Source organism: Chroicocephalus ridibundus, chromosome 1 (genome assembly GCF_963924245.1).
Source record: "Chroicocephalus ridibundus chromosome 1, bChrRid1.1, whole genome shotgun sequence".
Lineage (NCBI taxonomy): Eukaryota > Metazoa > Chordata > Aves > Charadriiformes > Laridae > Chroicocephalus > Chroicocephalus ridibundus.
Genome location: NC_086284.1, coordinates 142,376,475 through 142,400,391, shown reverse-complemented (window position 1 = coordinate 142,400,391; position 23,917 = coordinate 142,376,475). Strand labels below are relative to the sequence as shown.

Here is a 23,917-nt window from a genome sequence, read left to right as displayed (position 1 = left end):
AGCACAGAGGGCATTAGGATAGCAGAACATGTCTGCATTTGGAAGCATCAGTTCCATTACTGTCAAACTCTCAAGAGAGAAGAAAAAAAAAAAAAATCTTCAAGCCATGCTTCTGTAAACTTGACCAGGGGTCAGTTTTAAATCATTCAGGAAAGCATTTGAATTACAAGTTATGATACTGGTGGACATGAAGGCAGAGCTTCCATTGGACTGAGGGAGGAGTTCAATAAAAGCCAATAGAAACTCTGCTGTCACCCAAAGCTGTTCTGTTCCATTTTAAACCAGACCCACTAAAGTCCTTGTTCTGTCATCTTATGGATGCCTACCTCCTTCTCCTTTGTGCCTCCTAGTTGCCAAGGTCCAGACACCCTTTGCTTTCCCCTCCACCTCAGATACTGCCAGGGACACTTTTGGATGCTGCAGTTCTGCTTTGTGGCTTGTTCTATACCCAGGTACAGCCCTTGCCCACATCCTCTGCCCAGGGGAGGTCACTGCAAGCAGCCAATCCAGGAGCCAGCATGCTCTTGCTGACAGACACCAGATGCGATTTCTTTTCGGAGAGCAATTCATAGAATACCGGGTTGGAAGGGACCTCAGGAATCATTTGGTCCAACCTTTCACTTCACTAGTGCTAGCCAGGTCCCAGGTATGTTTGCCTGCATCACCCTCTCCCAGCTGCTGGGGGCCCTGGAGATGCTGGCTGAGCCCATGGATTGCCAGATGCCCTGCAACAAGGGGATTCAGCAGCAGGTGACAGTACATGGTCATGAGTGAGACTGAACTTGGAAGCCCTGGTCGCAGGTATCACCAACCCATCCAGGCTTGCAGACAGGAAGGGCAGACGAGTCTCTTTACATCCCTAAAGCACAAGACTCGACACAAAGGCTGTAAGCTGGGGGCAGCTCCCACCTTCAGGGAATGTCTCTGCAGACTGCTTCAAGGATTAAAAAGCTGGTCTCCTAAGCAAGCCAGCTGCCTCTGCCCCAACACACAGGAGCTGCCATCCTACAACACCTGGGAAAGAAAAGGGAAAGCAGGCTATTGCAAGTTACCTGGCTGTCCTGCCCCAAACACAAGTGATGAAAGAAGCTCACCACAGGCTTCCAACAGCTCCAGCTGGCAGAACATGGCTCTGGTCAAGAGCCGCTACAGGCACCAACTGCTGCTGACTGATCCTCCTCCCATGCTCAGAGGCAGCTTCAAAGAACATCTGTTAGAGCCCCAACTCCGGATGAAGACACACAGCTATAACTAATGGCAGCTAATGGCAACATTAAGCTATCAAACTAGAAGGGTACTACGTCCTGCAATGTGATTTTCCTGACTATTAGCATGGCCAAAGCTATTAACTTGGAAGAAAGAGACCTGAAACAGACTCTAGACTGAGAATCTATTGGTCACATAATGTAATGAGCACTCAATGGATTGCCTAAACCTTGAGGCATTACAATGTGTATTAACTACATAAGCCGCAGTGCTCTGGTTTTATGCATTAACAGCCCAGCTGTGCTCCCTCCTACAGCTTTGTAGGTTTGTGCTGATTTAACAGGATGAGTTCAGGTTCAGATCCTGTTCCCTCATCACCAAAGCTCAGGAAGACTCCAGGGGGTTTGGTTCCTTGTTCGATTTTTATTTGGTTTTTTTTTTTGGTTTCTTGTTCGATTTTTGATTGATTTCCTCCAGTGGACATCTCTTCCTCTCCATTTCTTCAGGAGTACACACGCAGCACCAAGGCTTTGTTAAAGCTAGCTGGTTTGTGCCTGCAATCCATATTGTGTGGCTGTAAAAGGAACAATTACTCCATGTCTGTGAAACAGGAGCTTGAAGTCACAGAACGTAGACCAGAATTAATGGGGGAAGAGGAGTAAATGCTCACATCCCACCTCAACTATGGCTCTTGCAAAAGAAATGACAACCAATAACCAGACAAAACAGGGATCCTCCCTTTGACACTTGTCTCTTGATTCTTTGTATGTGCTACAGTCTGTGTCCCATTTGGCATAAATTTTTCTTCCTCTTTGACCATTGTCCCTCTCAGACTGAGGGCATCTCTTCCCAGTCGCCTAAGGAAACCAGCTGATCTATTATATGGAACATAATAAACGTTCAGGAGATATTGCTCAGTTTGATGTACTGATTCACATTAAAGACCTGGCATTAATCCTTTACCTAGAGAACGCTGTTGTCTGCAACATCAGACTATAGGTATCAAGGCAGCTAGCTTCAAGTAGCCTGGCTTGTGCTACACTAGAAGAAACCACGGGCAACAGAAAGTGCAGGAAGAGGTGGGAGGATTCAGCTGGTTCAGTCACAGGGCAAGTCATTTCACCAGTAACTTACTGTCACAGCCACCTTCTCCCACTGGGGATGGAAAGATTGTTCGTGATGGGCACCAAGGAGAAAGGGGAGAGGATTTACACAAGACGCATCAAGATGTTGTGCTTTAGTAGGCCTTACTGTGAGGAAAAACACGGGGACCACGAAGATATCCAGAGAGGACTAAGCTCTCTCTGATGAACTGTTTCCCAGTCTTCTACGCACAAACAGGAGCATATGCCAGCACCTCCCCTAGGTACATCTCACCTGAAAATCTTCCTACTCGAAAAATACCCTCTTAGGCTATTCAACCCTTTTTGCTACAAGTACCTACTGAAAAGTCAGAGAAGCTTCACCATAGCTCATGGACAAGACCCTTCACCTCTGCTTGGCCAGGACCTATGAAATACATCCACCCTACTTACCAAAATGTTTACCGCCATATTTACCAAAATAGGGTACCAACTTTGCTTCTAGATCCGAAAAAAAGTTGGGTTTTTTTTGGCCACCACAGGTACTAGAATATTTGACAGTGACACCAAGCATTTACTGGTCTTATCCTTACAGCTGACTTAAAGGGTTAGGACTTCTCATCTTTATCCAGGCCACAAGACTTCAACAAAACCATATGTAGAGCTTCGCCGCCTGGCAAAGGAACACCGAGAGTGTGTCTGTGCGAGAAGATATGGCTCTGAGCAGGCTTGATAAAAGCTTGTTAGGGCCTTGTGCATATTCTCCATCTTCTGGGGGAGTGGCTGCCTGGACTCAGGTACAGGTTAAATAGTAAGGGTGTCTGGCTTTGAGAAACCTCAGCAAGGTTTGCCTGCAAGCTTACCTTCGCCAAGGTTCTCAGCCTTGATCCCTGCCTGAGCTAGTGCAGCCATGCCGATGCCTGGCCATGTACCCAGCTGATCTAAATCCTCCTCCTGACCTGCTCAGATCTTCCTGCTTAGGTACCGTGGGACTGTTCCTTTGTTGGTGAGGCCACTGCCCCTGCCCGCCTTGCTGTGACTCAGCTTCCAGCTTGCTCTCCCTTTCACAGCAGCCTGCCCTTGCTGCTCCCTGACAACGGGCCAACTCAGCTCACCTCCTCACCTCTGCGCTCAGCCGACTGCTTCCCATTTCAGAATTGATTCTTGCCACGCTTGTAAAACAGCTGCAGGGTGTAGAAGCCTGTAATGTCTGAAATGCTTAATGGCAGGGCAGCTAAGTTTTCTCGCTTATTAGTGTTATCTGCATTCTTATCAAGCATCACACACACCACTACAGTCAGGCCTGTTTCCATGTTGCGGGCTTGGAGGTTTGGTTGGGTGTTTTGTTTTTTTTTCGGTTGTAGTTTGTTTTGGAGGTTTTTTTGTGGGTCGTGGGTTTTTTTGCTGCTGTTGTTGTTTGGTTTTGGTTTTTTTAAACCCCATTTGGGCCAGACATAGGTCATTTTGTGTCCCCCTTCCATACTCCTTCGCTCAGACAGAGCCTGAACCCGTTCACTCATTAAGTTGCTCTTGTCCAGTCTGCAGGTCATTGCACATTTGCAGAAGGATAAGCAGGCTACTAGGATCTTGCTGGCAACATAAAGACCATCCATCTGCAGGGCTTCCAAGGCAACAACATTTTGACAACTTAGAAGACTCATGACATTCTTTTCCCCAATATTACTTGTTTAATTACCATTTGCACCAGTACATCTTATGCTTTATATACATATATCTTTAATTTTTTCTTCTTCAGCTTTTCAAATACATAATATATTATCTCCAGAACACTAACTAAGACAATACAGAAGAGGCTCCTAGTTAGTTGTTAATCGGTGTCATGAACTTCCTTGGTTTGGGGAACTGATACATAGTTGAAATGACAGGACCTCACAATGATTTGAGCAAAAAAAGAAAAAGGAAACAACCAGCAGAGTTCATGTATAGCCACCCACGAATTCAGAGGAGGCACGAAGTTTAAGTACAATGAGACTGCAGGAGGGACGATGGAGTTGGGAGAGGGGTAGCAGGGGGAACACCAAGAAAGCCAGAGGATCAGGATTAAATAACTACTTAAAATACGTCCAAGAGCAGTCTGGTCCCCTCTTCATAAGTGGAAATGCAGCAGCTTCAGAGCTATTTTGAAGAATTTTACTTCCCCGAGGGATTGGTATAAGCGAAACTTTGTCTCCAAAATGCCCTCACTGTAGTAAGACGACAAAAAAGACGAGACCTTTGCAAGTGCAAGGTGCATACAACTAGCTACTCTCTTTTAAAAGCCTCACCAAACAATCTTTGCCTGAAGGGAAAAATTTACTTGCACAAGCATGGTAGCAGAGCATATCCCAGTTACAAAAGTGTTGCTGCTGGTAGAGTGTTCAAACAGGAAGAAGCCTTCCAGTGAAGTACCAAAATCCTAGAGTTCTAGTAACTGGGTACAGCTATAGAAGAGTCACTGAGACCACCTTCCCAGCTAGTGTTCTGGCTTATCGGCTAGCACAGAGGGTAGCTAGCACTGTGAGGTTTCCAGCCTGCCCACAGGCTTTGCTCAGAGTAATCAGCAGATTTACACCCTAGATTACATACACGGCTGCTGAAGGTGGAATAGCGTCCAGATCAAAGGGCCTTAGGAAACTCTCCCGAAGAGAACAGCAGACAGTAAAGGCCTTCTACCCCTTTCTAACTCCCTAAACCACACAGGAAATAGAGGGGGGTTGGGGCACATTAAAAATAAAAAAACATCCAAGTTACAATAATCAGCTCACACCCCTAGAAAGTTAACCTCAGAAGAAAAGCCACCAGAAGGAACACAGGTGGGAGAACTTCACTGCCACAGTTCAATACTGGGCCTACCATATATTTCTTGCCCAAATGGTAAGTGTGAGCTGAAAAGGGGAAGGACACTGTCCCTTTGCCAGAGAATAATCCACTGTCCCACCACCATAGTTCTTACTGTGGCATGGATATGCAGTACAGTGCCAAGTCACAACGCAAGGCCAGGGCTCAGGATAGTGACGCAGGAACATGAAATGCTGAGTAGTGGGATTACCTGGTTGTCATCTAGTGCAAGTAACTACCAAATTATAAAAAACAGGCGCGCTTTTTTTTTTTTTTTTAAGCTATTTCCAGTTAAAACAGCTCAATGACACTGAGGCTTTTGCATGGGGCAGGAGGGAGAAAGAAGTGAAAATGAGAGAAGTTCCTTCAGTGAACCTGCAAGCCAAACAAGGGGCCTTAAGATGGGGTACCCACCCGGTGCTAAAACACAGTGACAGCAGGTCACTCAAGTACTCAAGGACTTGCCTGACTCCTCCCACAAGAGCACGGGAACATCCAGCACTATCAAGAATTGCACCAAAGAAGAGTAGTGTGTGCATGGGGAGATTCACTCCTCATCACAGACATTATTAATCAAAGAGAGTTTTGTGTTGAGAGAAGACCTAGCTCCTTACAGCTTCCATTTACAAGCTGCAAGCCAAATGCAGCTGCCCTCAGAACTGCAGGGCAAGCTGCAGAGACTTGAGTCACTATGGAAAGCAGTCACAAAAAGCAACAGCCTAACCAGAGAAAATTTAAAGGACAAGGAACCCAGAGGCACCTTCCCAGCCTCCTCCTGTACCCACCTTCTTCAGGATTCCTGTTTTCCCTGTAGAGAAAGACAGGGAAAAAGAGCTAGGATGTACCACGTAATGGCCAAGTAGGTGGAAGAGATGAGGCGACCTCTCTCCTCCTTGCCCATCTTGGGAGGAGTCAGTATGTTCTCTTTAGGTTCAGTGGCTTCACTGTAGGATGAAAAATACTAAGTTTTGACTGAAGTGAAGATCTGGTTTAAAAAGGAAGGATTGTCCCAATTTGTTTTTGATTGAAGACTAGAGAGATTTGTGCCCCCTCTGATCCCCTTTGGTGCCTCTAAAGCCTCTTGGTCATCGGTTTGTCCCATTCCACTGCTTCGGCCATTCAGAACTGGACCCAGTTGGACTGCTGAGGAGCCTGATTGGGAACAGCACTGAAATAAAGAAAGAAGAATCAACAGAGCAGATCTAATAAGACTTCTTAACTTACGGCTCTTCCAGCACCCATCAGGACACTACCCTTCTTGAGTGCAGTTCCCTTCACCACAGTTTACCTGGACGCGGTGCTGAAGTCTCCCCAGAGGTCTGTGGTAGCTGATGCTGGTGCCTTGGATGCAGATGCAGGAGCATCCAGGTCTAATAGAATATCTAAGGCAAAAGCAAAAAAAAAAAAAAAAAGAAAAAAGTCAAGCTAATCACAAAGAAAACCCCACCTATCACCTTACACAAACTGTGGGATGCAGTGGCAGAGAATCTTTGAAGGGACTCCATCTCTCTTTCCAGAAGAAGGAAGTTACACGTTTTAAGGATTTTGTTATAACAGCAGCTCCTTTTACTGAATGTGCACTGAGCCTCCAGCTCCTATTACAGGGGTACATCGTCTTCAAGAACTGTTCAGTCTCCACCTAGCATACCAAATGACAGATTTGTGACATATTACCTCTCACAGTAGAAATGAGGCTCAGACTCAGGCCAATCTCAGCAAACATAACAGTTGCCAAGCAGGCATCACCTTAACAGTACAAATCACACACTGGAGCCCAGCCCTATTTAGAAGCTTGCGGTTTCTCCTCACCCTGATCTGTGTACAGCACTGCTAAAGTCTCTGCCTTCAGAAGAGTACCATCAGCTCTGCAGACACCTCTGTATGGTCACACTAAAACTGCGTACAGCATCCACAATTCTGCAGCAACCTCTTTGTTACAGAATCACAGAATGGTTTGGGTTGGAAGGGGCCTTCAAAGATAATCTAATCCATCCACACTGCCATGGGCAGGGACACCTTTCATTAGGTCAGGTTGCTCAAAGCCCTGTCCAGTCCAGCCTTGAACACTTCCAGGGATGGGGCATCCACTATTGCTCTGGACCACCTGTTCCAGCATTTAATCGCCCTCATTGTAAAGAACTTCTTCCTTATATCCAATCCTAATCCATCATCTTTCAGTTTAAAACCATGGCCCCTTGTCCTATTCACTACAGGCCTCAGTAAAAAGTCTTTCTCCGTCTTGCTTACAAGCCTCCTTTATATACTGAAAGGCTGCAATAAGGTCTCCCTTAAGCCTTCACTCCTCCAAGCTGAACAACCTCAACTCTCTCAGCCTTTCTTCTTAGGAGAAGTGTTCCAGCTCTCATCACTTTTATGGCCCTCCTCTGGACCCGCTATAACAGGTCCATGCCTTTCTTAGACTGGGGACCCCAGAGATGGGTACAATATCCCAGGTGGGGTCTCACCAGAGCAGAGATGGGCAGAATCACCTTCCTCAACTTGCTGGCCACGCTTCCTTTGATGCAGCCCAGGATGTGGTTGGCTTTCTGGGCTACAAGCACATATTGCTGTCTCATGTCCAATTTTTCAACCACCAGTATCCTTAAGTCCTTGACTGTAGGACTGCTCTCAATGCATTCATCCCCCAGTCTGTATTGGTACTGGTGATTGCCCCACCGCAGGTGCAGGACGTTAAACTTGGCCTTGTTGAACTTCACATACATATATATGTGTGTGTGTACACGTGCATGCATACACGTGTATGCATAAATTTCTGTTGAACTTCATACATATATGAAATTTTATATATAAATAATACATATTATATAAAATTATATAACTATTTTTAAAATAACCCATTATACTCACAATTCTACTATACTTTGCACCTCTTTGCTGCTCATACTAAAGCTTCCTCTCTGCCTATTCAAAGCCACTCAAGAAGTGCTTTTCCTGCATCTTTCAACAACAATCACAAGTCTATATATATTTTTCTGCAGAAAGCGAGTGACTGTGCAGTACTTTTCTGGACACCCTACACAGCTCCGCCAGTATCCCTAAAGCACATACAAGTTCAGAAAAATACAACTATTTATATTTCGTACACACACCTCGCTGGCTCATTTTAACCAAGTTGCTTGGTTTCTCCTTTGCAAGGACAGGAGCTACAACATTGTCCTCCTGGCAAGAACAACAAGCAGGTATTATTAAATAAGCAGGAAGATCCTCAGGTCAAAGACAGCAATCACAGGGCACTCCTGGCACTAGATTGAACATCAGTCCCCTGAAGCAGGCCTCAGTCTTCTCTATGCACCCACCAGCGTCTGACAGACTGTTTGCACTAATGTTTACCTGCACTACCCACGTTACTCGATTTCAGCACGGGTGGTGGTGTGACATGGTTGGCAATGGCTGTGGAAGAAGGGGGAGGTATAGGAGGGACTGCGATTTTGCCTCCCGGTGGGGGTGGCAGCAAGCTTAGGCCCCCTGATCCAGACACACGGGGCTTGGCTGCTCCTCCTTTCTTTGTCGTCATGTTCTGTATAAAAAGAAAGGACAAGTGAGGAAGAGGCTCCATTGGCATATCCATAGAAAGAAGCAGGGTAAACTGGGCTGCTTACCCCAATGTTCAGTTTTATGGTCTGCCCTTCCTTAAACCCTAAGTCCAATTTGGGACGTGTGTCAGCTTCCTGGGACTCCTTGGAGATCTCAGTCTCCTGCTTCACCCACCTAAAAAGAAGAGAGGAAGGCATAAGACCCTGTGGCAAAGGGAAACAGGGTTTCAGACAAATGCATGGTTCCTCTCCCCACCCTGCCAAAGAACTACCTTGCCTTGTCAAACCAGCTACCTCCCTACTCCCAGTGTAGTACAGCAAAAAGCTGGGACCACCACAAACCCAAGAGACTAACACTGCACCTGTAGCATCACAGGACCTAAGCTTAAAACTTACAGATCTGACCCTGCAGGACTCTCAGCTTGCATGACAGCCGGCAGCACACTCAACTGTCCCTGAGGGAGCCAGAGCAAGGTTCCACAACCATCCCAAGGAAGCCTGCGCTAAATGAACATGCACCACCACCCGCCATGTTCTACAGGCCAGAGGAAAAACGGCATTCCAGAAAAGCACAACTCACTTGAAGTGATCCTGCAAAGAGACGTTGAAGTCAAAGGCATCACCACGATCCGTGAAGCCAATGCCTATAAAAGCACTTCGTCCTAGCAAGGAGACAGGAGTCGTCATTGGAGCGCCCTGCAAACAGGCCCTTGTGTTCATTCACTCCAAAATCCTTCTGCTTCTCCTAAACCACTCTGTGCTACCTCCCTTTGACACACCTGCAACTGGACACCAGCAGCTCACAGCAGTTCATTGTTCCTAGCCTTCAGGATGCACCCTTCTTCCCATGCAGCACTCTCAGAAACTGAAGGGTCCTTCCCAGCCCCTGGACTCTGTGCAACGTAGAGAACCCTCCTTTGTTAACCTTGCCTTCATACCCCTGCAGGCACGCTACCCAGCCTTTTCAGCACTCCCAACACCATTTCAATCCATCTGGCATACACACAGCTCCATCAGGCTAAGTCTCCTCCACTCCTGTCACCTGGTATGTACATAAGCCCTCAACTCACCAGTCCCATCCTGAATTCGAATGACAAAATAGCGACTGGAATCTGTCACAGTCTCCACTGCAATGCCAGGGTATTGATCTATAGGAGCCTGGGCAAAGAGTTCCCCTGTAGGCAAAGAACTGCGTGTTAAAGAGAGCAACCTCTTGCATGGCCCGATCTGCCCCGTGCATCTCTGAGCGGCCTTAGAAGCACATAAGCAGCAATCACAGTTGCAGTCTTGCCAAGCCACTGTCTTTCCCTTACCTGAAACCTTATCCTCCAGTTTTATGTATGCGGTTTTGCCTTTGGAGGTGACACGAAGCCGCCCTGTCCAGTCCGGATGGTCCAGTTTCCAGTCAGATGCTCTGAAAAGAAAAGCAACTGTTCACTGACACCCGTTCATCAACTGTTCATCAACACCTCCACTTCTGCCCAACCACCTCAGCAAAAGGTTGTTCCCAAACCTTCAACACATGCACCTGCCTTCTTCCACTTCTCTCCCCAGACAATATAGGAGATCTCAGCTCCGCTCTGTTACTGCCAATCGACACACATGGCTCTGACTGGCCTCTGTTTCCTCTGGATAAAGGGAAATAGATACAGTCCAGAGAACAACTTTGTCTTTACCTTTATAAGCTTGCAGAAAAGGGGAGACTGAAACCCAGAAACTCACTTGCAACAGTAAACCCAAAAGCAACTGTGAGCATCAGGAAGACCCCAAAAATTAATTAATAGGATGCTGAAAAGCCACTCCATTGTTCTACCTCATTGATATAAAGTAATATCAAGTACCTCTGGACCTAGAGACAGCTAGCTTACACTAGCTAAAAGATAATACACACACCTGTCTTGTCTAGCCCATCAAACTCTTTGCTACAGACTGCTGTAAAGGGAAAAAAGAAACACCCCCACCCCCACAGGATTCTGCAACTGGAAACCAACACCTATGACCAGGCACAGCATCCACAGTGGCTAGAGTTTGCCAAGTTCAGTGAGTAGCACTGACCGTACTTCAGAGGACAAACCCACTTCTCCAGGCAGTCTGTCTGGAGACAGAGTCTGTCTGGAGACAGAGTCTGTCTGTAAGTCTCCAGCTTACAAACTCACACTCTGCTGGTCTCAGCTAAAGAGAAAGATGGCATTTCTAACGCCTGGTCCTGCAATCTCTTCCTAAGAATCACGCTGAACTCCTTCTGGCTTCCTCCCTGCTACTTGCAAAGCCAACGGGACAAATTTAACGTGCCATTAAACCACATCAGACCTGCGTCCCAGGGAACCGGGCAAACTGGGAGCAGAGGTCAGCTCTGCCTGGAAGAGCAAGTCACCCAGGAGCCCCCACCTTCTGCACATGACTAACAGAGCATCCTCCCCAGCACGGAGCAAAGCCTTCCCGCTTTCAGGCACACACCACCCACAAGAGGCGACTCAAGCCAGGGAAGCCCCGGAGCTGCAGCCGGTGGGGATTAAGCCCTCAGGGAACAGGCCTGAGCTGCTTGCGGCCGCAGGCTACAGCCTCCTAAGGCCCCGCTCGGGGCGAGGGCACCCCTTCCCGGGCCCGGGCCCAGTAGGAGCTGTGCCGGGCCGAGCCAGCCTCGAGCGCCACACGCTCCCTCACCTGTACCCGCGGTTGGAAGTGCGCGGCGGGATGCGATAGACGTTAACATCGGGCTTCACGCAGAGGACAGACTCGTACTCCAACTCAGCCGCCGCCATGTCGGCCGCTAACCCCAGCAGCGCGGGAAGGAGCGAGGGGTGGGAGCCTAATAGCCCGGAACGCTTCCGGCCGCCATCTTTGATGAGGGCAGACACTGCCTAGGGGCGGCCGGGCGGGAAGTCGGTCACGTTGAAGGCGTCGAGGAAGGCATCTTGGATCCTGGCAGCAAAATGCGGTGGGCGGGGAAGTGGCCATCTTGGAGCCGGTTCTGACACTGCAGCGGGAGCCGGCGCCATCTTGGGCCCTGGCAGCTCCCCGCAGGGCCTAGCGCGGCCATGTTTGGTTCGGGCTCAGGAAGTGGTGCCGGGCGCCATCCCGGAGCCGGGCGCGGCCATGCCGGGAGCGGGCAGAGCAGGGCGGGCTAACGCGCCCCTGGGGAGGCCCTGAGCTGCCGGCCTCCCGCCAGCCCCGTACGCGGGGGGGAGGCACCGGCCGCGGAGTCCAGAGGACGGTGGCACCGAGGAAGAGGCGCCGGTGTCACGCCGAGAGCTGGGAAGCCAGGGCTGCGCCGTGCGGAAACATGGGGCTGGGTTTTCTGCTGCCCCACGAATATCTGGGGGGGCTTCGTGGATTCCTGCGTGCCCTGGGCAGCGGGATGGAGCGCTTCTCTGCTTCCCTGCCCATTTCTCTCTTCCGTAGCCTTGGGTCAAAGCTTGGGTTTTAAGTGAAAATGGGGTTTTGTGTGGCTTGTGGTGCCGGGATCAGGAGGCCCTTGGTGAAACAGCAAACCAAAAAGAATATGGCACAAGCCACTACAAGTTTTGCAGCTTTGCAGTGGTGAAAATGCCTGCTACGTAAAGGTTAATTTCAGGAATGTGGCTTGCCAGGAATGTGGCCAAAATAAGTGTTTAGATAATAGTTTATTTATCAAAAAAGATAAAGACTAGTATCATCTAAACTGCTATTTTTTCAATAGTGACTTTCCAGCGAGGACTGCTATTGAAGTGTCCTGCTGTGTAGTAGCCTGTGACTGAGTCTCTAAAAATACTAAATGTTTACTGTGAAAACGGGAAGAAAAGGCTTAAGAAAAGTTACAAACAAAGTTATATATCCACAGATCTGGGGTGGGCATAGCATGCACTAATTGTACTAGGAAGTAATTTAAGCCATCCGTGGAAGACTGAGTGACCACAGTTTATCGCTAAGGGTAAAGCACGAAGTAAATGAAATGGCACTAAGTTTGAGGGATTATTTTTTTTCCAGTATGGAATACTGTTAGATAACGCAGTGGGAGCTGAAACGGTAGCTGAAGATTTGTTTCTTGCTGTTTCCAGAGATAAGTGGAACAAGATGGTAATGAACCTCAGTCATAGCAGTCAAACAAGCTGCCCTTCTGTCAGGTCAAACGTCCAGCTAGCCCAGCATTGTATCTCTGACAGTGCCCAGTGCAGAAAAACTTTGAAACGCAGAAAGGGAGTCTGCAGCTGATTCCATGGATCTGGTTAGTGAAGCTATTTTGAAGGCAAGCATAGGAATAGTCTTCGGTCATTAAGACTAACAGAGTAGGATACTTGTCATTTCATTAGCATATCTAAGTGTAACTGGCCTGGTTTTCCCTAGAAATGATGATGTTAGCTGTATAAGTACACACACAGGAAAGGCGCATGACTGCTGTGAGCTAAGTACCCGAACAGATACAGAATAACACAAATGTGCAGCTTCCTTTTCCCCTTCCCTTCTGCTAGCTTGCTCTGCCTCCCTGCAGCAGGAGGGGCTGACGCAGTCTGTTTTTTGGCAGACCTGGATTCCCCAGGGGACAGCAGCCCACGCCCTGCTGTGCGGGTGACCTGCCAGGCTGCACGCTGACGCAGACAGATAGCTGCCCGGGAAGAGGGATTTGAACCCTTTCATGCAGTCTGCGCAAGAACTAGTAGGGATACACAGCGCTGATGTGCCACAGTGTAAAAGAAGGCTCTGGCTCCCTACTTGCAATATGCCAGTGTTACGTTGCTTGCCAGACTGGCAGAGTTAAGGCAAAGAGGTTAATGAGAGGCAAACCTTAGAGAACAACAGAGCATCTTAAAGACAGGACAGAATTACACTTTCCTAGTATACCAGCCTGGCAATCTGTAGTGTAAGGGCTTTGTGGGCCAGGGGCTTGGTGTGTATTTGTTAGACTTAGTGCATGTTGTTGTAGACTTTCCTTCTATGGATTCATCTAATTGCTTTTTTGGAATGTATTTATACTTTTGATTACCCATATCGTTCCTGGAGTAATGAATCTAATTGTTCAATATGAAAAATTGTAATTTTTGTTTCCAGACTTCTACCTGATCATTTCATTTGTTACCTCCTTGTTCTTGTGCTATAAGAACTCAAGTGTCACCTTCTCCATGTGTCTGTCTCTTATACTACCACTTAGATGTCTTTTTCCCAAGGTGAAGCATTCTCGTCTATTTAGCTTGTCCACCAAAAGAAGCCATTCTGAGCCATGGCTGTCTAGTCGTCACTTTCTGTTCTGATTCTATAATTGTTTTTAAGATCAGGGATCACCACAGCATTCAGTATTCAAGAAGCAACTGAATACTTCACATTATATGTACCTTTAGAATAGCGTTGCATGTTGACATGATTTTTCATAGAACTTTCTGCAGTGACTGCTAAGTTTTTTGTTTGAATGGTATTAACTTACCTGGAGTACATCACTGTGTGTGTATAGTTATGGTTGCTTTTCCAAATACAATAATTCACGATTAGCAATATTGAATTTCACCTCCTTCTTTATTGTGCTGTCATTCCGTGTCCAGCAATCCTCCTACGTTTCTTCTAGAAGGAGAGCACCTAAGACAAGAGAATGGCAAAGGGCCAATTTTTATAAGGCATGTGAGGAAAGATGCACAAGCAGCACCAGGACACCAGGAATACGTTTCCCATTCAATTCCATTGAGACTTAACCAGCAGAGAACATAACATTCTTCTGTCTTTTTCAAACAAGCATCACTGGACCAGGAAAATACAAAGAACTGCCAATAATAGCTAATGTTTTTTAATTATTTTTTTAAAAGGATTTAGCAGTGAGGTTGAAATCTTAAAAGAGAACAAATTTAAAATTAAACTATGAAAGCAATGGAGGATCCATGTTATTCCCACGCTTCCTTCAATGAATGAAAACCAAGGAATAGCAGAAATCATGGATGGAACTCCACAATGTTCAGTCATATGAGGTGTGCAAATAAAAAGGCACAGGGTAAAATGCACAGTTCATGCCAATCCATAGGTAGCCTGGTAATAAACTATGCAGAAGAATCATTTGGGCTTTTGCTTTGATTTTTGCTTTGCTTATTTAAGAAAAAAAATAGGGCATTGTTCAGGAATGTACTTAATGGATGGGCTCAACATTTGGAATTTTCCTTCTCTGCGCAGAAGGTACAGGGGAAACCAGTCCCGCAAAACAACCATTAGATATCTTAAAGGTTAATCCCAAGATGAGTGTTTTTACAAAACAGTCCAAATACTATTTCAAATGATGCTTCCTTCACTGAAAATGCCCTGGCAAAACATCTGACTGAAATACTCACCCAGTGCCGAGAACCTGTTATTGCGAAGAGCTACTTTTTAATTATGTATGGTCTATGTATGTACCAGTTTTGCCAAGCTTTGTTCCCTGCTTGTTGTCCAAAGCTTGTGCTTACTTGAGCTTACTCAGCAATGTACAAAAATGCTGCGTACAAAAACGTACAAAAATCCACAATGATTCAGTGGATTTTCTAAAGAGGAATCTGAGGAATACCAGCACAGGGCAACCCTGCAGATCCTTGATGGTACTGGAGGGTCCCTATGAAACTAAGTGCACAGTTGTGACGATGAAAACAAACGCATAGCGAAGACCGACCACCAGACCACTGCCGTGTGCTTTCTAGAGAAACACTTATGCTAGTTATGGCTAAGCTTTATAGGGAGAGTTTGGGACAGGTTTTTTTTATGAAGACAGGTTTGCCATATGCACAAGGAACATTCACGGTCTGTGAAAGATCCTAGCTATCTAGTCACTCCACCTGCAGAAAAACGAATGGGAAATCTGAGAAGGCCTGCAATGCTTTGTAGAACTGCAGAATAAGCAGTAGAAATAAGAACTACACGTGGAATTCTCAGTTCTTGCCAAAGTGTTTTGGAGAGAACCTGCATACTCTTACAGGAGGGAGGCTTTTGTAAATATACTGATCACATTTTTAGAATTGTGTATGGGTGTAACTATTTAGTAACTGAGACTGATGCATTTTGTAATAACAAACCTGACACAGCAATATAAGTGGTAACTTGCATTAGGGTTTTAGCCAACTTGTTGTGTTGGCCAGTTGAGTCTCTACATCAAGACAAACTTCAATATGAAGTTTACCTGGACTTGTGCAAAGCATTTGACGCTGTCCCGCACGACATTCTGGTCTCTAAATTGGAGAGACATGGATTTGACAGACTGACCACTTGGTGGATAAAAAATTGGCCGGATGGGTGCACTCAAAGCGTTGTGGTTGATGGCTCAGTGTCCAAGTGGAAACCAGTGACGTGTGGCGTTCCTCAGGGTTAGTACTGGGACCAGTACTATTTAACATCTTTGTTGGCAACATGGGCAGTGGGATTGAGTGCACCCTCAGCAAGTTTGCTGATGACACCAAGCTGTGTGATACGTTCAACACGCTGGAGGGAAGGGATGCCATCCAGAGGGACCTAGACAGGCTTGAGAGGTGGGCAGTCCCAAGCACAAATACGGGCTGGGTGCAGAATGGATTGAGAGCAGCCCTGAGGAGAAGGACTTGGGGGTCTTGGTTGATGAGAAGCGCAACATGAGCTGGCAATATGTGCTTGCAGCCCAGAAAGCCAACCGCATCCTGGGCTGCATCAAAAGAAGCGTGGCCAGCATGTCGAGGGAGGTGGTTCTGCCCCTCTGCTCCGCTCTTCTGAGACCCTACCTGCAGTACTGTGTCCAGCTCTGGAGCCCCCAACGTAAGAACGACATGGAGCTGCTGGAGCGAGCCCAGAGGAGGGCCACAAAGATGATCCGAGGGCTGGAGCACCTCTCCTGTGAAGACAGGCTGAGAGAGTTGGGGTTGTTCAGCCTGGAGAAGAGAAGGCCCCAGGGAGACCGTATAGCGGCCTTACAGTATATGAAAGGGGCCTACAGGAAAGATGGGGAGGGACTCTTTATCAGGGAGCGTAGCGATAGGGTGAGGGGTAATGGTTTTAAACTGAAAGAGGGGAGATTTAGATTAAACATTAGGAAGAAATTCTTTACTGTGAGGGTGGTGAGGCACTGGAACAGGTTGCCCAGGGAAGTTGTGCATGCCCCATCCCTGGAAGTGTTCAAGGCCAGGTTGGATGGGGCTTTGAGCAGCCTGGTCTAGTGGGAGGTGTCCCTGCCCACGGCAGGGGGGTTGCAACTAGATGATCTTTAAGGTCCCTTCCAATTCTAACCATTCTGTGATTCTCCGATTAACATCCCCGTAGACAAACTGATGGAGTATGGGCTAGGTAACTGGACAGTGAGGTGGATTGAATAGTGGCGGAACAGCTGGGCTGAGAGGGTAGTGATCAGAAGAACTAAGTCCAGCTGAACAGCTGTCACTGGTGGTGTATGGCTGCAGCTGACACTGGTTCTAGTACCGTTTAACTTTTCATTAATGGCCTGGATGATGAAGCAACGTGCACCCTCAACAAGTTTGCAGATCATACAAAACTGGTAAGAGTGACTGATGCACCAGGTGTCTCTGCTACCATTCAGAGGAATCTGGACATGCTGGAGAACTGGGCATACAGGAACCCCATAAAGTTCAGCAAGAAGTACAAAGTCCTGCACCTGGGAAGGAACAACCCCATACACTAATACATGCTGGGGGCTGACCACCTGGAAAGCAGCTTTGCAGATAATGATGATGCTGTGGTCCTGGTGGACAAAAAGCTGAACATAAACCAGCAATGCACCCTCACAGCAAAGAATGCCAATAGCTGCCAGGGCTAGATTAGGAGGAGTGTTGCCAGCAGGTCAAGGGAGGTGATCCTCTCTACTCAGCACTGGTGAGGCCACATCTAGAGTGCTGGGTCCAGTTCCGGTCTCCCCAGTACTAGAGAGATGTGGACATAGTGGAGTGAAGCTTGTGGAGAGCCACTGAGATAATTAAGGAATTGGTACACCTGGCATGCAAGGAGAGGCTGAGAGCACTGGGACTGTTCACCCTGGAGAAGACTCGGCGGGATCATCTAGCCGATGGGAGTGTTTAATGGAGGTGGAGCCAGACTCTTCTCAGTGGTGCTTGGTGACACGACAAGAAGCAATGGGCACAAACTGAAACACAGGAAGTTCCATCTAAACACAACAAAATAGTTTTTTACTGTGAGGGTGGTTGAACACTAGAGCAGGTTGCCCAGGGAGTTTGTAGAGTCTCCTTCTGTGGAGATACTCAAACCCAACTGGACACAGTCCTGGGCAATATTATCTAGCTGACCCTGCTTTCAGCAGCAGAGTAAGGCTAGACAGTCTCCAGTCTTCCAACGTCAGTTATTCAGTGACTCTGTGAATTAGAGCCTTTCTAAGCTAACTGGGTCTGCTTATCATGAGGGAAAGGGAGAGATCCAGAAGGGAAGAAAAAAAATGCAGTGTGGTGATTTGGGATTACCATCAAAGCTGCAAGTTGGAGGTCTGGTCTGATCTAAGGAATCATTTTATGAAAGTAACAAAATGTCCTTTTTTCCTCCTTGCACCATCACCTTTGAGTATCTACATTGTTAGGCATTTTACGCTGAGGCGCAAAATACTTCACTAGTCATGCTGCTTGAAAGGTTCATTGATCTGGAAACCTATACAGAGAAGTACCACATCGTTTCATCACTGTCCAGCGTGAGCTGTCTGGACCAAAGATAAAGTGCTTGCTGTGTCAAGGTTGTCTGTAGGAGAGAGGTTTTAACTAGGAGGACCAGAGCTGGTGGAGAATGACCTTCTTGCAAAGGAGAGTTTGACTAGAGCTAGCAAGTCATAAGGTGGTGAAAAGGCTGCGTGTCCCTTGGCCAACAGGAGACGCTTTCTGTCTGGGTGTGAGGATTCCCCCAGGAAAGACGGCAGGTGAGAATAAGATGCAGCTAGAGGAATTTTCCTGGCAGGCTGCTGACAGCCTGTCCACCGTTGAGGGTCCAGCCCAGCCCTGGCCTGCCTTCCTGTTTCTGGTTTCATGGGTTTTGTGTTGGTGGCTGCATTTGTGTCTTTCACAGAGATATGCTCAGGAGCAGAACTCTGCTCCATTTTCCAGGCCGAAACCAAAATATTGAGGCTGATTCTTGTATGTCTGAGCTTTGTCATTTCTGCTAGCAGTCTTGATTTCCCGAACTGGGAGGGGTGAGGAGGAACCCTGTTGTTGCACATTTGAAACGCCTTCCCCTGCATGTCTTTTCTTTTTATAGTATTGCCACATTTTTTGTTATCAGCATTTCAGTTAACCACTTCTAGCTTTTCATCAGTCAACTTCCTTCTTTTTTTAAAAAAAAAACAACACGACTTTAAATACCCTGAAAGGTCAAAAACCAGGTTAAAAATCCCTTTGACATGACCAATTATGGTTTGCCGAGTACAATGTTCTGTATTTGGTGAACTAAGCTGTCTCAAGCTGGGACAGAAGCTGATCTGGATTGATAAGGATCCCAGAAATGGGATTAGCTAGGTGAGCGTGCTGATGTAATAAAACGTGGAAGTGGCTACAAGACAACAGATCAGACACCTGATGGTGGCATGGCAGAGTTTGGAATTATGAATTACATCAAGGAAAGGTCAGCATTATGCCAACAGGCAAGACATCTGATTCAGTTGTCTTATGGAAACTGTAGTAAAATACATGTCTATGCCTATCATTCCCTTACTTTCCATTGTTCTTTGGCTCAGGGCGCTTTCATTTTAACGGTGTTGAGACAGCTTCTTTTAGTTTGACTCTATTTTATCAGCGGTTCTTATCTCAGACTTCAAATGTGAGTCATTCTAAGCCTTTCTGTCAGGGTGAAAGAACATACTTTGCACACACATGAACATACAGGAAAAAAAGCAGTTCCTAAAATGTCATGTGAGTTTCTTGTTTTAGTCACTCCAGAGACTGGACTGATGGTACTTGCTCGCTGACACACCGAAATATCTGCTTCACTCAGGTAGGTATAATAAGCTGCAGAATTCTGCTTTCCTCTCCAACTTGCAATTTCTTACTCTTCACTCCTGAAAACCTCTCTCTCCCCTCCAGTTCCCACTTCCATCTTCATAACCGCATAGCAGCCCTTTGAGCACTCTCGAAAACCTAGCGTGGGCAGTACCTACCTTCTTATTGATTCATCCCTCAGTTTGCTTTGGAGTAGGATTTGTATTAGTATCTTTATCATTCCTCGATTCCCTGTCCTCTTCATACCATCTTCTGTAGCTATAGGGGGAGGCAGCAAGATTTCAGCTCTTGCAACAATTTTCTCCGGTTGTCTCTGTAGAAGTTGCTTCTGCATATATCAGCAAGACCACGGGAAATAAAACAAACTTGTTAGAATTTAACTTAAGTCCTCAGTTGCCTTCCAGTGTCTTCTTTCACAGCTTTCCTCACCTAAAAGCCTCTTAGCAATCGTTACCAAAAAGTGGTAAATTACTCCGTTTCTTCCTGGTGAAGCGGTTCTAACGCTTATGCATTGCTCCACATTTAGACTACGTGTTACGCAAAAAGAGGTTGTTGATTTGGATTATTTTATTATTTAAATAATATTGACATTTAGTCCTGCACACAATAGTACCTGAATGGCATGTAAGTACTGGCGTCACAGAGGTTAAAATAAAGTCGGGCTGGGTTGTCTTATTCCTGTCTTCTCAGTTATTTCTGCAGGCTGTATTCAGCTCTTACCTCTGCCGTTTCCTTGCATTCTGGTAATGCTTTTAGGGACCTTTCAGCAACACAACTGTCTTCATTGATTCAGCAAGGGTTTGGTTAGCAGGGATTTTATAAACAATTCTATTAATGCCTAAAGAATTGAGATCAGGCTCTTTTTCTCAGTTCTATCTTTACTTTGCTAGATTTTCTTTACTTTTCTTTCTAAATTTACTAATATCTAAGTCCAAGAATAATTGAGCAATTAAGGTTTTTCCACTACTATTCTTATAGTTTTAAAACACCACTTAAGTATTCTGTGACTCAGCTTCATTGTCTTGCGATGTGACACCTTTTAATGTCTCAAACGGCTCAAGAACATTACTGCTATTACTCTCTTTTAATTTTTTCTTTCTACAACTAGATCTCTGTCTGTTCTTCTTAAACCATTCATTTCTTGCCTTTCTCCTCATCAGGATAACTTTCTAAGGAACCAGCAGAGAGCTCAGAAGAAAAGCGGGGAGAAGGAAGTGCTTACTGAGACTTCCCTAAAAATACCCCTTAGCAAACAGAGTTGCTGTCCCGTCTGTTCTATTTATAATGTCCAGAAAGTGGAGCAGGGTTATTTCATCAAGACAAGCATTGCTTTCTCAACCTAAACCTATTTCACCGATTGTACCAGAAGAAATCCCTTGTTTTAAAGGGAAAAGGAACTAAACTGCTGGCTTAGCATTCTGAAGGAGTGTATGCAAAGCTGGAAGTCAGGCAGGAAAGACACCTAGTGATAGCGCGGGCGTGTGAACAGAGAGCTTCACTTTAGAGCGGAGACCGAAAAGAACCAGACTGAAATCAAAGGGGTTGGCAGCAATAGGAGAACTTAAGTTTGACCTGTTAAGTTTGACCTGACAGACAGAACCCCTGTTTGAACAGTGGGGCTTATGTAGCTTCGCCACCATGAGAATGACAGTGGTGTATAACCGTCGGATTAGTAAGCTTTTAGCACAAACTTGTATAGACCCATGCCTTTGCACCCTGACAGCTCTGCACTGTCTCCTGACTCAGAGATGCTTCAGTAGAGATAGAGGGGAATTTGGGGAGGAGGGTGTGAACTGCCTAATAATTTGCTTTCTGTTTTATAGCTACAGAATGCCTCGGCTCCTGGGTAATAGCAGTTCACGTGAAGAGGCTGCTGTATATTATGCATCAGGATCCATTGTCTCCATGGCTATCTTCATCATAGTTTTCATTATTGGTATCCCAGGGAATGGATTGGTGATCTGGGTGGCTGGTCTGAAAATGAAAAGGTCTGTGAACATTATCTGGTTCCTAAACCTTGCTGCGGCTGACTTCATGTGCTGCTTGTCCTTGCTGTTTTCCATTGTTCACCTGGCCCTCCGTGAACACTGGCCGTATGGTTGGTTCCTCTGCAAAGTCATTCCATCGGTCATAATCTTCACCATGTTTGCTAGCGTCTTCATACTCGTGGCCATCAGCATTGACCGCTGCCTCCTTGTGATGAAACCTGTCTGGTGTCAAAACCATCGAACAGGGAAATTTGTGTCACTAATATGCAGTGGCATTTGGATCCTGGCCTTCATTTTCTGCTGTCCTGTCCTTCACTACCGTGAGACTAGCACTCATGATGGCAAAACCGAGTGTGGGTACAAATTTGGAGATGATGAAGTGCTAGATTATATGAACGATTCCATAAATGAGGTACTGGAAAAATACTCATTTTTAGCCTACAATGGTAACGACTCATGGGCAAATTTCTATGAAAGTGATTATTCTGTACCCCTTGCCATAGTGGTCATAAACATCACTAGGGCTGTTTTTGGCTTTGTACTCCCCTTTGGCATAGTGGCATTTTGCTATGCCCTTATTGCTTTCAGAACGCGTGCCAACCGCTTTCACAAGCCACACAACAGGATGCTGCGAACAATTGTGCTCGTGATAGCTGCATTCTTCATCTGCTGGGCTCCATACCACGTAGTTGGGATTCTGTCCCTTGTACCTACTCTTGAAACAGGACTGAGGGAGTCATTGATCCTCTGGGATCACCTCTCTACAGCACTTGCCTATGCCAACAGCTGCATCAACCCCCTGCTCTATGTTTTTGTGGGACGGGACTTCAGGGCAAAGGCACGGCAGTCAGTGCAAGGAATCTTGGAAGGTGCCTTTACTGAGGAACCAATGCATTCAACCCCTTACTCCTTTGACAGAAGCAAGACTTCAACAGAGAAGGACATCAGCAGCACAGTGTAATGCAGGACTTCCCATCACCACTGTAGAAAGAGCGAGCTATGTCCTTGCGCATCAATCACTCTCCACTTAACAGCTTTTTTTTTTTTTTCTCCAACACATTTGATTAATCTGCAGATCCACACACGGGGCACGGAGATGGTTCAGATCAGAACGACTAACCCCCTTTACATCCTGCTCTAGAGAGACGGGAAATCGGAAGTACCAAGAGTAGTAATGCGAGGGAAGGCTCTGGTGAAGCGGGAGACACAGGGTACTTTAAAGAAGAAAGCCGGCTTGCAGAATGATTTGTGGTGGGATCATGTAGTTTAACCTCTGAATTGCTAGATGAGAACGTCATTAGAATTATTTGCATATGTCTGTTCTGTATCTCCCGTCTCTGATAAACTGCAGATGAAACTAACTTTGGTGTCTCTCCTTGGAATCTGTCATGTCATCTTTCCTCTCCTTTGGCTACGCTTGCTGTCTGAGGGTTTTTTTTCTCCTGAGGATTTACTTAAGAGCGCAGTGCTACATTTTCTGATAGCAGTGCATTAGAACAGCGCGTGGCCCTGTCAGCAGCATTGAACTGAATTTCATGCCCTGGTAGATGCCCAAGGTATTTCTTTGTCCTATCCAATACTTCACTGTACAGTAGTACCTGGTCCAATGCACATGCTGTAGCTACGTTTGTTGGCATGCACTCAGTCACTCCCTCCACAACCAGAGTCCCGCATCTTCCTTTTAGGAAGTAGTCCAAGATTATCCAAATATACCCATCGCGTTTTAAGATGGCACACGTGCAGAATTTGAGGAACTGCAGTCATTGATGAACCAGATCAGGTGGCTGCTGGACTATGAGCCATTTGGTAAAACCCCTGGCATTGAGAAGAGATAACCTCTAGCCTGACCCTAAGGAGGTGGGGAAGAAGCCTGTTGCAGCACAGTCATACCCTGCTCTCTACGAGAGGGATGTGCTTCTTATGTCTTTCTGGTGGAGGAAGATAAATAAAAATTTTGTAGCATCAGGCTACTTGGAGGTGTTTTCTGTTCCTAAAAAGCAGTATGTTTACTAGGTACTCTAAGGGAGGGGTTTAAAATCTGCCTTTTGTATCAGTCCTTCCTTAAAGGAGTAAGGCCAACAAATGGTATGAAAAAGCCACTAAGCATTGATATGGTTTTCACTTGGCCTTTCTAGCGAGCATGAGCTGACTCACTGATGTCAGCACCCTGTGAACAGCCATCTGTAAGAACTTTCGGCTCTTTCTCTTGACATCCTAAAAAGTCTCGGTCGTAAAGTACAGGTAGGCGTGGGCAGTTAATTTAGTGATGTCCAAATTCTGTTTCTAAAGTAACTAGGTGGGAACCCAGCCCACCTGACGGGCGCCGCTGAAAAAAACCTCAAAAAATCAATACTGGCACCAGA

At 46.4% G+C, this 23,917-nt stretch overlaps 2 protein-coding genes across 2 annotated transcripts; one reads left to right on the top strand and one right to left on the bottom strand.

The window, feature by feature from the left end:
* Positions 1-1,609: 1,609 nt before the first annotated feature.
* Positions 1,610-11,546, bottom strand: NECAP1 (NECAP endocytosis associated 1). Its single transcript, XM_063356802.1, has 8 exons — positions 11,345-11,546; positions 9,994-10,094; positions 9,751-9,855; positions 9,261-9,342; positions 8,747-8,855; positions 8,478-8,664; positions 6,415-6,508; positions 1,610-6,294 (listed from the first exon to the last, which is right to left on the bottom strand). The coding sequence occupies exons 1-8, from the start codon at positions 11,440-11,442 to the stop codon at positions 6,246-6,248; spliced, it is 825 nt and encodes a 274-aa protein (XP_063212872.1). The 5' UTR covers positions 11,443-11,546; the 3' UTR covers positions 1,610-6,245.
* Positions 11,547-18,999: 7,453 nt separating this feature from the next.
* Positions 19,000-23,443, top strand: C3AR1 (complement C3a receptor 1). The gene is made up of 3 exons (XM_063356794.1): positions 19,000-19,192; positions 19,498-19,561; positions 21,390-23,443. The coding sequence occupies exon 3, from the start codon at positions 21,397-21,399 to the stop codon at positions 22,513-22,515; it is 1,119 nt and encodes a 372-aa protein (XP_063212864.1). The 5' UTR covers positions 19,000-19,192; positions 19,498-19,561; positions 21,390-21,396; the 3' UTR covers positions 22,516-23,443.
* The last annotated feature ends 474 nt before the right edge of the window (positions 23,444-23,917 follow it).